Consider the following 14,268-nt stretch of genomic DNA (forward strand, 5'->3'; position numbering starts at 1 on the left):
ATAATCACCCTGAGCTCACAAAGCAATCAGCCACTGCCAACCTTCACATCACAGACAGCAGCAATGGATCCTCTTAAAGCTGTTTGCATACAACATAAATAGAGAGTAATGGGGAACATCTGCTGCAAGGGCTGTCAAAATATTAATCTATGTTTTAGTGCAATCACATGTGATAATCTGGGTATTTCCTAGGAGATCTAGCTTCAGATTTTCTGCACACATGGCAGAGTGACAAAAGAATGCAAGCAAGCCCCTTTCATTCAGTTTGGGCAAAAATCTGTCTGGCAGTCACTGATGCTCTCAAAAACATAGATTCTGAGAAGGTACTAAAGTGGCCATAAACAGTAATATTCCTTGAAACCAACAGCTTCTTTTATTTTATATTCATGACTTTAGAACTGTAGGTGATTTGAATTCACCTCAAACATAACTGCTATGGAGCCAGCAGCTGCCAAAAGAAATCATGAAGTTGGCAGGAAAACTGAATATTGGTGGCATGATACAAGTGGCTGAGAGAACTCTGGGGCTTAGAAAAATAAATCCTGTTGTTCAAGACATAAAGTTCAAAATGGTTCCTGTTCCTGCAGCCACACAGATTAGGTGGCAGTAAGACAAATCTTAAATGCCCCATAAATTCACAGTATGCCATGCTTTGCTCTGTTGGAAAAGCGATTTGTAATTTGGATTTATTTCTCACTCTCTGCCACAGCAAATCTTAGTTCAGTGTGTGACATTCAGCTCCTGAATGGCATTCAAGGCTTTAAGTGAGACCTGTATGAACAAACTAGAACATAAGAATTGATGACTGGTCTGCTGTAGCCTCCTTCTCCTCCTGGGAATCTCAGCACTTTAGAGATATTAGATAAAACATTAAAATCAGAAAACTGTTGTTAGAAGAAACTGACTTAACTAATTGTTCCTATAATTTTATCAAGATTTTTAAACTTCATTTCCCTCTGAAACCAAATGCTTAGTTCATGCATTGATTGCCAATTTACCTTCTGTAAAAATTATATAAATCGAGTGAGAACACATGGTATATGAATTATATTTCTCCAAAAGTCACTGAAAGATAAAATACTTCATTTTATAAAAGTATTTTTGTTTGCATTAATGAAGACATCAGTGTTCAAAATAGAGCACTATACAGTACAAAATATTCCTCTGCATTCCTTTTAAAAATGCAGAAGTCTTCCTGAAGACTTTTCATACCTATTCCCAGCCTCCTTAAGTCAGGAAACATTAACAACCATTAGGGTGTACAATGGCTTTCCACCCAATTAGAGCCACATACACATTTCTAAATTTTTCAGGAGCAACAGTTACAACTTGCCTTACCAATACAACTTTCACTTTTCACTTCGTATCCTGGTGGACAGATGCACCTGAATGAGCCTTCCAAATTTTGGCAGGTACCAGGAGAGCACGAGCCAGGCAGGGCCACACACTCGTTGGTATCTTTGGGGAATGGAGGAAATCAAGAAAGATTTAGATTCTTGTAAGTCTTATGGTAACAAAACATGAAAACCACTGAAGGGTTCTCTACTAATTTTCTTCTTCTAAGGCAATTAAATGCTTGAAGGCCAACAACTAGTCCAAAAAAATGTTTTCAGTTAAGTCACCATCATTCTCTTTTGATATTTAGATAGTTAGACTGGGTTGCTTCCTTCTACATGGGAGCTATTTCAGCTAACTTCAGCTTATTTCAGTTTATTTCAGCTCACCAGTACTTGAAGATCATGTGATTTCATACATACCTACACAGTTCTTGCCATCCAGAGTAAGCTCATATCCTTCATTACACAAACACTTGAAAGAACCAATTTCATTGAAACACCGCCCATTTCTGCACATCTGACCAAAGGAACTGCACTCATCAATATCTGATAAAAAAAAAAATTTAAAATTTCAAAGTTGAACCCAAGAATTTAGAGTTGACTCCCAGCATACTATATACAGTATGTTATGAACACACTCAAGTTTCAATACTTAGCATTTCTGTGGAAAAGGTGCATTTTGTAGCAACAAGAAATCAGCTGACAGCCAGAGGAAAGTAACTCTCACCCGAGCATTAAGATGCACATTCTAATTAAACCACACTTTTTTTAACAGGGTATTACAATTCCCAGGCTTCTAGCATTATCTCAGTTACTGCATCTGGAGATACTCAAGTACTGCTAAGGGACTGCATGACACCAAGTCTACCAACAGAGGAGAAAATGTTACGTGGGGTGTTCTGAATTTTATCTGGATCCACATGCACGTGAGTTTCCTCCTAAAAACCTCTCCCTCAATCAATTTTTGGACTATGTAATTTGCTTTCCACAGGATGATTTTCTCCTTCGTAGCAGTTATGAAAATGTTGTCTTAAAATGCTTCCTATTTTGCAGGGTTACTTCAGTAATGCAGACTTAAAGGAGCGCTGCATAAGGAAAAGATATGGATGAGGAAGAAAAAATGAAAAGCATTTTGGATAAGCATCAAGCTGTAAGAAAAACTTGTACTTCGCAGCACATTCTTGTTACTTTAAATATTTCTTTCCTGGACAAGAAGAGGATTTAAAATGCTTTTTTAGTGATGTATTTGTTCTCTCCTGAAGCTGAAGACTTTGCTGTATCTTCCTTCTGTAGCAGGAAGGAGTGTAAAGCCTCCCTCTTTTCTGTGCTTACATTCTGCACAAGGGAGATCTCAGGTTTATGAACCTGTTTCTCAGCCCTGGAAGGTGTCAGTTGCTTTATCACAAGAACCCAGGAATTAAAGCAGTCCAAACTCATGAGATACTCTTGTGCCCTGTGCTTTAGGGAATGTGAAATAGAAATGCCTGTGTCAGCTCTGCATGATGTTGCTCATTTTAGGAGAGCAGATCTGGAAGGTTACAGATCAGCTGTCCTGGCTTTCTTACTGCTGGTCTTCTTTCTCACCCTGTGCCAGAGTCAAGCAAAAGGGTGAAATAAAGGAATTATTTTAAATTCATGAGGTACCACTGGTGGTGGGATAGAACAAGTGCTGCCTGTGGACTGTGCCTGTGGCCAGAGATGTGCTGTAAATACCAAGGTAGTCCAAAGGAGTTGAGAGATTAATTAAAACATCAGTGAACTAAAAGTTGCCCCAGAAGTCCAGATATTTAGGATAATATTATATTATCTCAGTTGGCTGTAATTAAAGAACATTTTTAATTAGTTTAAAACATGACAGAAAGGATTAATCTCTAGGGCTGGTAACAGCAGAAGCTACCTGCACTCAAGTTAACTGTCTTTACACCCTGGCATCTCTTCTTTTTAGCTACACACTGTCCTCCTTGGCATGCCAAGCCAGCAGCAATGAAAATAAGAGCTTGGATTAGGTCTCTTACCCACACAATCATTATTACGAGTTAACTCAAATCCTGGATAACACAAGCAGTTGTATGATCCAACTGTGTTCTTGCAGGTTCCATTTCCACATGGGTACTGTTCACACTCATCGACATCTGCAAGGAGACACAAACTGCACATGGCAACTGGTTTTCCCAGGTATGGGTGATGTGTTGGATGTGCACAATTGCAGTACCCTAAACTCTAGTCCCTCGTTTCATCTGTCACATTTTGTTTTTATGCTACAGATTTTTACAGCTTCTCAGAACACAAACACTACATGATGTAATTTTGTGTGTATTTTAAAATAAAAGGAACTGTTCCATGTAAAACTAAATGTGTATTCCATCTGTTTGTTTTCCATACTAACATTTCTTAATTTCTTTAACATATACACTGATCAGCATTGAGTACAAAGGATTAGGCATCACAGCCCTGAAATGATCAATTGTTATGTAAATATTGTACCTCAGAGCCCATGAAAAGCTGTTGAAAGTGCAATTCAATTTATGTAAGAAAAGGGATAATGTCAATATCACATCTAGAATTACAAAGACTGCTTTAAAATTTTTGCAAACATCCATTTTTAAAAGGCACTAAAGTTCAATGTCTCCTGTGTGTTACAGTAATTTCTGGAGCTTCATGGGGATCTGGAAGCTATTGAGATTTTGTCCTGCTAGTTCTTCAAAATTTTGCATGGTCAAAACAGGTGACTTTCTCAAATATCCTCCTCTGATTGTCTGATAAATGTGATTTAGTTTAAATACAAGAAGACTCTAGGCAAATATGAAAATGTATTGCAACGTGAATAGGTTTTTACTATCTGTTTAAAGTTGAAATGTATCACCTTTTCATCTTAAAACCCTGTAGAACTAAACAGATTAAGAACTAAGATTATGAACTAAAAGAACAGGAACATTCTTACTGTTCAATTTATTTCTTATATCACCTCTATCATGTCATCAATTTCACATGAGATTAGTATAAAGTTACATTATAAAAGGGGGATTCTGTTTTTATAAATGACACATGAACTCAATAGATTTAAATTATTGGAAAATGTGTGGTTTTAGCTCCAAGTTCTATCACTCTCTGATACATCCTATAAAACTCTCTGTTGAATAAGCCACTATGATGTATTTCTGTGGAAATATTTCTTCAGTAATGTGGACCTATCTCAGATCACATTGTTTTATTCTGAGTTTTTTCCTCAAATTAATTTTTCCCCTCCAAGGTCAGCTTCACAGACTTTATTCACCAAAAAATCCCCCAGAAATGTCTGAATTAATTTTTTAATGTCAGTATAACCTACTGAAAAAATTAGACTCATCTTCCCAGCTGCAAAGGAGGGGACAGCCAAAAAAGCCCCACACACAGCAAAGTATTTTCTCTCCATACCCATGCACATAGTCTGATCTTGGGATGCCTTGAAGCCATTGTGACATATGCACTGGTAGCTTCCCTGCATGTCCACACACAAGCCATGACTGCAAACGTTAGGAATTTCCAGACATTCATTGCGATCTGTAACAAAAACACAAAACAGATGGTGCCTGCTATTGACCTCCATTATATCCTCGTCTTACACAAATAATGTTTTTACAATCCGTTGTTATGATCAAAACCAGATTCAAAATTATCTGTAAGCAAATCTGAATCGTAAGAGAAGTTCATTTTACGGGAAGTACTTGCCTATACACCTTGGGGATAAAACTACTGTCAGGATTTGGCTGATACCTAGAAAATGTCCCTTAAAAATATCACTCTGTCTTTTTCTTTCCTTTCACTGAGGAATGTGGCTATAAAGCAAAACAGCAGAATGCACAAGGTAACAGAAAATAGAAGTCATCTGGTTTCTTACCGATGCAGGCACCGTTGGGTGACAGTTTAAAGCCAGCAGCACATTCACAGCGGTAGCTCCCAGGGCTGTTGATACAGTCAGCATTTCTCTGGCAGAGGTTGTCCCCATTGCTGCACTCATCAATATCTGAAAAACCAGGAGTTCAGGCATCAGAAACTACTCCTGCCTCAGATTTACACTGTACTGCCTGTCTGTGCTAGAGGGAACCTCAGTCCTACACAGAGCTCGAGCGGCATGACCTCCAGCCCTGAGTGCTGGGAATGCACACAAAAAGCAAAATCAGCACCATTCACCCATGCCACCTTTTGGATGAAAGAGGATCTCAATAATCCAACTTACCACACATCAAAGTCACTTTGGAAATCTGCAACATCTGCCTAAAGAAATTTTTGTATTAAAAAAGAACTTCCTCTTTGCCTTTGAGCTGAAAAAATATGTGGCACAATTTACCATTTTTTAGGTTGCACATGTTAGCACAAAAACCTTGAACAAATGACAAAACTCCTACTGACTTTACAGCATAAAAAACTTTATCAGCTTCTATGAGTATCTCTGCCTCTAAACTTTAGCAGAAATGACACAAGTTGGAAAAAAAAAATCCAAGATACTTTTTTTTGAGAAATTCTAAGAACAAGAATTAAATTTTCTCCCTAAAATAAAACAAAACAAAAGCATTGATTACCTATTTAGGGGCTTTACAGAAAACAATTACAAATTTCATTAGGTGCATGTGCACGTGTAATAAGGACAAGCACTTAAACTGATTTATAACCTCAAGCCCTACAAAAGCTCACAGTCTGTCTCTTAGATTTTGAAAACCACACGAATTAAATGTTCCCTTTCCCTTTAGAATAAGCTTAAGGGAGCTAAGGAGAAAATAACCAAATTTCAAATCACCTTCACAGACCAGGAGCAGGTCATTGTAACTGAATCCAGTGGGGCATTCACAGCGGAAGCTGCCAATCTGATTGATGCAAACTCCATTGGCACAGATTCCTGGGATTTCCTTACATTCATCAATGTCTGAAAGGCAGAGGAGCTACTTTTAAGTACAGTTCATCATGTCTTTACACACTGCAAGGATTCTCATTTTCACTGTGTTTAAAACTGAGTTGACACATTCCCTTTAATGTACAGAAATTACACACGGGTTACAAAACCACACATATGCCCATTATGACAGAAAATGGCATGTGAAGTTCAGGAAGTGATCAAAACAGAGCTACACTAAGTATTGGCCAAGATGCAAAACCCACAATCCTGCAGAGAAGCCCCACAGTATTTTTGCAGGCAAAGCTTTTTAATGTACTGGTTAAAACTCAAAATCATGAACTCGAATGGTGGCAGGTGAGCAAAATACCACAACAAAATGAAGAAGTTAAAAAGGAAACATTTTACATAAAAATTGGTCACAATCTGTGTCACTACTGTAACTCCAAAATGAAATTTAACAACTTCAGTATATTCAATGCTTATTTTGGTTTGCATTTTGCAGGAGCAAAAACATGCAAAACAATTTTAGGATAAAATAAGAGAGGTGAAACTTACCAACGGCTTTTCCAGTATGGATGTCAAAAGTGAAGCCAGGAATATTTCCACATAGGCTCTTGAATTCAACTAGAGCAAAATACAGAGCAATGCATTTTCAGGGAATGCATAAATCTCCCAAGAATTATTTGCAGTCTTCTCAGGTTCTCCAGAGCTGTTTTAAGCCAAATCTACTCAGGAGAGCAACTGCCTCTTCTATAGCTTGTATAGAAAATTCAGACTGCCTATACATTAATGCAAATTGAAACAGCAACATACTTTCCTCAAATCTCTGCAGACTTTAGCATATGATGAGTAAATGTCTGATTTGAGAATGCAATCAATCAGTCAGGCTTTGGTTTTGTTTTGTTTGTTTGGTTGGTTTTTTAAATAGAACTCCTTAAGGTTTATTCCTTTTTTCTAAGCATCTGTACTGAGAATCTACAGCAGCATTTACAAACGTAATTTGAAAATGCTGCTGTAGATTTGAATGAGAAATAAATGTAATTTACCAGTACCTATGCTTCTTTCACAATACTATCTATTTTATTTTCTGTGGAATTACTGCAGATCAGTTCCCCTGAACTGTTCAGCAGAATGGAGACTGTGCTTTAAAAAGGGATGCTCCAAAACCTCCACATTTTTTTAATATGCTCCTTCTATATATCCTCTTTTTGCACTTGGAGAGAAGGAAATGCCTGGTGCGTAAAATAAATTAACCTACAGTTTTCTAGGAAAGGTGTTTGAAATTGAGTGGGTTAGCAACGTAGAGAGAAAAATAGCATGGATTCTGTTAATTACTGCAGATGAGGATTTAGTGGCAGAACAGTGCTCTCTGGGCAGAAAGTTATTACACATTTACAGCAATAATTTTTTATCTAGGTAGAAGTATAAAAAATGAGACGCCTACTCTACAAGCATGTCAAAACTGCATAGTACTACCAGGGGAATTTGTATCTGTTTGAGGGAAATGAAGCAATTCCAGTGTGAAGACAAAACCAGTTTGAATGAACAGTTTGCAAACAATAACCATGCAGTCACTATTCAGCACCTTTTTAGACCCTATCAGCATTCAAATTATCCAGAAAAAGTATGTTTCAATATTCAGTTTCCAAACTATTGCAAAGGAAGCATCTCAAGGTGTGTGGCAGGTTACTTCTACATTCAGGGCATTAGGTTAGAGTGAAATATCCTTCCAAAAAGTGAGTAACATTTACAAAAACATCTGATTGTCATAAAATTCAAAGGATTTCTGGAAGTTTAATATCTGGAGACCTCCTGAGTGCTTGCTCCACTGTTGGTGCTGCTGAGGATCTACAGGAACCTCTTTACCCAACAGAAGGAAGAGTATAGAGCCTGCCTTTGCTTAGTCTCTAAACCTGAAATGCTGACAAATTATTCTAGCACCAAAACGTGAAAAAGAGCTCCTTCTGTATTCCTACAACTCTTTAATCTGGAGCACTTATAGTCTTTACTGGCTGTAGTTTGAGTTTCTTGTCATCTACATTTTAATGGCAGCTCCTCAGCAGCTCATGATTCTGAAAAGTTTAACTACCATTATGAACTAAACAATTCTTGCCTCCTTTACACCAAACATTCCCATTTTTAGCAAATTTAGTTAATCACTGCTCAGAATGATATTTGACAAAATCTTTCTCCCACATTCAGACTTACTCAGTCATTTCTCTAAGCCAAGCAGGATCCAATGTATCTGAACATGAGCATTTTCTACTTTCTTCTGTCCTACAGTTCAATGGCTGCTTAATGTTCACCCAGGTTATTCTTGCAGTACAGGGTACAGGGCTACAGAGCTGCCTACCACAGTGCTTTACCATCCAGCAATTTGCTGCTCTTTCATAGATTCACTTTTAATACATGTTACACTAATTTAATACACTAATATATTTTACATACTACTTATGTGTAAGATTTGAGGCTTAGCAACTTAGTCATTTTCTGTAAGGAGATTTATGCCATTTACTGCTGTTAGTAAGCCTGTCAGGAAACACACCAGACAAAAACAGAGCCCTGTGCTCACTACCCTGTCCTAGTGGGATACTAAGATCACCTGTGTGATCACCTACTTCTAGGATAAAACACATCAGGTCTGGGAGGATGAGGAAGAGGCTCCAAGGATTGCAGGACCTCTTTAGTTCTATTATACTACTTCCATGTTTCATGAATTTCACTGAATTCAGTTTTTACACTTTTTTCCCCCCGTCTTTATTGTCTGTGTAGAGAAAGGGTACATAATTACGTAAGAATTGTATGAAAATGTCTTAACACAAATTGCCAAAATATCCACATAAAAGCATGCCAGAGATTTACCTTCTGGAAGCTTGGCTTTGCATCAGTGAGTTTAAATTTCAAAACCCCATTATAACTATACTATTTTTTAGAACAAAAAGATCTGTCACATAACAGGAAAAAAGTGAGATCAGGAACTCCTGAAATTACTAAACCATGGAAGAGTTCTGTACATTCTTTGTTACCATGTAACAGTGAACCACCTTTCTACACTTCTTTGGGTAAAAAAGACCAAACAAAAAAGGACTATTATTTCTGGGTAAAGTCTGTATGCTTATAGTTATGATCTGTGTAATGTGTAAAACCAAACGAAACAGTCTTTACTACTTAAAGTCATCAAACAGAGACTGATTGCTAAGAATAAACACAGAAAAAAACGAAGAAAGAGCTCTGTTCACCAAAGAAAAAAAGGCAAATGCATGGGCATATGAAGTTCACTTACAATCCTCATCAGGGCAGAATAATGCTTTTCATGAGCCACTGGGCTCATCTGGTGACGTGGGTAAGGTCAGTGTACTCCAACCCCTGCCTGTGATGTGCAGCCCTCACCCAGATTGCAAAGCAACTGATTATAGAACATAAGTGTAGCTATTCAACCATTTCCACTTGGGAGTTGTGTTTGATCCCCCACACAATCCCTTTTCATGGTGAAAAAGGTTCAACCATGCCTGCAAAAACAGTAAATTCATTTAGAAAAGCTAACAAGGAAACACTGAAATATTTCAGGAAATATTTAAACCCCATAACTGCTTGCACAATACCAAGCAATTCTGGTTTTACCAAATCATTAAAAACTGCAGGAGTTTTTGAGAATTTGAGTGTCAGAAATCTAAAAGGAGAATTCTTTCTTCTACCAAGAACATTATTTGCATGAATCCCTGCTAGCAGTTTGCTGTACTCTTTTCATCATGTTGTCACCATGGTGACAATTTTATGACATTTAGATAAATGATTATGGGAAAGAATTTCATGAGCTCTCTGTGGTAGCAAACGTATTTCCTCTCACAAGCTTATTTCCATTTCCCATTCCTGACTAGGAGGAGCATTCCTTCATTCTCCCTCCTCCTATTTAAGAAGGAAAAGGCAGTTTTCTCTTCTTTTCTGTCCTATTTTCCTCCTCTTTACTGTGAGGGAAAATCTTTCTTAAATTATCTGTTGTTTACATCAAATCACCACTTTGAATGGAAGTAATAAATTCTTTACACTAAAATCATAAATGATATTAAAATCACAGCACCAGAGACATAGAGTAAGTGATACTAAACCAGTAAACCTGGGGCAAGTACATTAAACAACAAACTGCATTTGTACAAAACAGGCTCATGAGTTTTTTAGTTTTATCTAAGCCTCTTTTCTCTTTTTTTTCAAATGTAAAGAATTTTTCAGTGGATGTCAGGTTTCCCTCTGAGTTGGTGAGTCTCCCACCAATGACTTTTCTGCGTTGAGCTTTCAGGGATGTCTTATTCCATGAAAACAATTCCATAAAGACTGACTGAAAATCAACAGTCCTTTATTATTTTCACCTGCATTTATGGAAAAGAATTCTTTACTTTCCATTGCAATGCCATACTTACTGGGCAATTTTGGAAGTTCAGTCACCTTCAGCAGAGGAAATGTAAATGTGACCAAGCAGATCGTGGATCAAACGTGAGGCACAGCTGAAAAATCTAGAAAGGCTTCCTACACCCAGTATGAAACCAAATTTTGATGTTCTGACAGACTAGGACTACCACGATAAATGTGTCTCCAACTATCAAGAACTAAATTACACTCTCCTAAATTAATTATCCTGGAGGACAGACTAGACAGGAGGTATCTCTGGTCAGCCAGTATCTTCAACACCAGTATTACTGCTCAGTAAAAGTTCTTTTGGGATGAAATATTAACTTTAGTTAATAAGTCAAAGCAGCAGATAAGCAAAGAAAGTAACAAAATGGGGTGACCACAGAAGGATCTACCTGTTCCTGGAGTTGGACACAGCTCACAAGGTTTGCTCCAGGCTTTCCCAATATTGTATGTGCAGCAGCACATCCTTTTGGTCACATTGAAGGGCAGTTCATTCTCACAGTAGGTTCCATTATAGCTTCTGTAGCAAAAGCTTTTCCTCATGTCTGGATGTGAGAAAAGAAGCACTTATGAAGTAACCAAAATCATGATAATTATGATATTATGTAAATAAAACCCCCTACCAGAGAAGAGTCATTAACACTGTTTTCTGAATGCAACATAAACACAGGCATTTCAAAATAATTTAATGATTGATGTAATCCACAGTCTTTGTGGATTTTTTAGAATTGTGTGGCATATTTTCTGTTTTCATTTAAAGACACAAGGGGGGAAAAGACAAACTCCTAAGAAATCATAAACACAGTGTAGATACTCAACAGATCCATTTGTATGGTAAGCCCCACCATTTGGAAATGATCAGCTGAAATAAACCAGTGAACAGTGAGCCCTGTTAGGGAGTAAGAGCCCCTAAAGGCTGCAGCCCAATCACAGGCATCTCTTTTCTGAAAACACGACACCAGCTGGGAGCTAAAAACAGTCAAAATAAACACAAAGCACAGGGTCTGGGCCTCAAACAGCCTGATAATCTTGCAGTTCCAGTAAAGATGACATTTTGCATACCCATGCAGCTGTGTCCTCCGTTCACCTGCATATATTCAGGTGGGCAAATGCAGGTGTAGTTCCCCAAGGTGTTGTAGCAGGTGCCAGGACCACAGACACCAGGGTGTGCAACACACTCATCAATGTCTAGGAAACAAGAAAAAACACTCCAGTTAATGAGGGAGAAGAGGTCCAAGGCTAAGCAAGTATTTCTGAGAAATACAACCATAATAAACCACGGTAAGATGAGAAAAATCCTTCATTTAAAGAATAGCTTGGAAAATATAGCTCTGATTTTAACCTCTAAGTTTAGCCTTAGTTCTCTTAAGTGCAAGACAGCATGCTGAATAAACTCTAAATTCTTGAATTTGCCACTGAAATCAACTTCACAAAAGACATTCACACCTTTTTCTCACAGCAGGGTTAGTCACTTTTTAGGGTCAATTTAGGATCAATTTACAATTTGGTTGTAACAGTTATGAAAATTCTCAAACACAGAAGGAAAAACAGTATGAACTTTACTTCATACTGAGTAAATTAAACTGCTACTCTCACACCCAAAATGCAGAGAGCATCATAAAACTTGCAGGGTGAGAAGTCAGAAATCATTAAAAACCCCTTAGTTTGCTGAATACACATGGCTGAGGTCTAATATCTAAAATAAATAATACATTGAAGTGTTCCATTTCAAGATTTGTACCCATTGCATCACTGGTGCCAAAGATAATGATTTTAGGGAAGACTCTAGGTGAGGGTGGGGTGTACCATGCCTACTTAAGGATTTAAAGAAGTGGTTTTCATAAGAGCTGCACTGTGACAGAGAAAGAGGCTTTCTTTAAAGGACCCAACCTTCACAGATTCTTGTCTCTTCACTGAGGTAGTAACCTTTTGGGCATTCACACTGGAAGCTGCCAAAAGTGTTGATGCAATTTCCACCTTGGCAGAGACCTGGCAGCTCCTGACATTCATCAATGTCTGAAAACAGAGGGGAAAAAAAAGAACAACTTACTATAATTTCATTCCGCAATGAAAAGAAAGAAGAGAATTTAAGTACTGCCCTGAAATTTTGCCAACTAGTAGCTTTGAACTGTCATGTGTGGTTTTTTGGTGGTTTGTGGTCTTTTTTGTTTTTTTTTTTTTTTTTCCTTCTAAATTGCTCTCCAGGAATGCATGGATAAGATGCTCATTCTTTTCCATTTAACAGCCCTTAAGGAGCAGTTTCAGCTTGTTAAGCCCAATGTTCCATTGCTGTTTACAGGATTTTGGCATCTAATCCCTCACTTCTGCCCATTTATTGGAACCAGAGCTGCTTTGCCTGATGAATATGTCCTGACATTTGCACTTTCTGCGGATGAGCTGTAATTTTCATAAATGACTTATCCTTCAGGGCCCAATTTTGAAATCCAGTTAAAGTAAGGAAGCACACAAAAGGTATGCACCACATTGTTTTCCTACTGAAATAGTGTTGGACTTCTTCAATATTCTTTTGCTGTGTGCCTTTTCATGTTGCTTCTCAATTCACATTAACAGTTGTTTTAGCTTTGCACTAAATATAATGATTTTTGAAAAACTGCAGTTCCTCTTCAAAGATGACCCCTTTTTTACTATTATTATCAATATCAATCATCACAGTCATTTATAAGAAACTCACCTTCTAAAATAATAGTAATGGGATTTGGTCTGAATCCTTCTCCCCCTGGACAGAGAGTGTTGTATTCAGCTAAAGTAAAATATAACAAGAGACATGTCAGTCTCATAAAAAATAAAATCATGACAACAGAATAATAAAATATCACTTGTGTTTTTAATGGCTGTTCTTCCCTACAGTCACTTGGTCTCTACTTTTTTGACCTATTCACAGTAAATAAAACATGTGCATTAGATTAACAAAAACCAATGTAAGATGAGGAGTTATGCTTTCTTTTATTACCATAATTCAGATACTCTTGAGGCAGGCACAATATTGATTTTTCCATACTGTGTCCTTACAGAGGCCATATATTTTCTGTTTTGATTAGTTCTTTAATATGAAATGTCAGTATGCCACTGATAAAGGTGTCAAATTTGGAATTCCTATTGCTATGAGGCTGTAAAGAAAACACTTGACATTTGTGTTGCAATATTCATTAAAGACCTTCAAAGCTCTACAAAGCTGATAACTATCATTAAGTAATAGTTTTGAAAGTACTCAAAAGTGACTTAGACATAAATAAGAACAGTTATCAACACTCTGGAGAATAATTAAGCCCTCCAAATTAAAGCCATGATTGGAGTTCTAAGCATAATTATTTTCTTACCAGCTTGGAGCTGCTGAACAAAAATGCCCAGCAGATGTATGCACTCTATTTCATTCTTATCTGCAAAGTTCTTAACTTTTCTTTTTTTTTAATGGGAGAAAAGTAATAGCAAAATAAACTGCCCAAAACTACCTAAAGTACCACCTGGTCTGGTGGGAAGTGTGTTCTAAAGGTAGCACTGATTTATTAGTGTGAGAACAGGCACCAAGTCAGTCACAGAAGACTAAAGGTCAGGTCCGTGATGCTCAGGTCCACACCCCTGGTCCCTCTGACAGTGGCAGGGAAATTTGACTCCAATGACCAACACACAGCAACA

General features: G+C 37.5%; 1 protein-coding gene across 1 annotated transcript in view; it reads right to left on the minus strand.

The window, feature by feature from the left end:
- The window catches only part of FBN2 (fibrillin 2), a gene marked incomplete at both ends in the record, with an annotated part of 118,672 nt that overhangs the window by 17,396 nt on the left and 87,008 nt on the right, over window positions 1–14,268 (minus strand). The window contains 11 exon segments of the mRNA XM_084224742.1: window positions 1,339–1,458; window positions 1,758–1,883; window positions 3,353–3,469; window positions 4,752–4,877; window positions 5,215–5,340; window positions 6,112–6,237; window positions 6,763–6,831; window positions 11,007–11,159; window positions 11,677–11,802; window positions 12,505–12,630; window positions 13,307–13,375. Coding sequence (XP_084080868.1) covers window positions 1,339–1,458; window positions 1,758–1,883; window positions 3,353–3,469; window positions 4,752–4,877; window positions 5,215–5,340; window positions 6,112–6,237; window positions 6,763–6,831; window positions 11,007–11,159; window positions 11,677–11,802; window positions 12,505–12,630; window positions 13,307–13,375 — 1,284 coding nt within the window.

This window comes from Fringilla coelebs (assembly GCF_963513975.1).
Source record: "Fringilla coelebs genome assembly, chromosome: Z".
Classification (NCBI taxonomy): domain Eukaryota; kingdom Metazoa; phylum Chordata; class Aves; order Passeriformes; family Fringillidae; genus Fringilla; species Fringilla coelebs.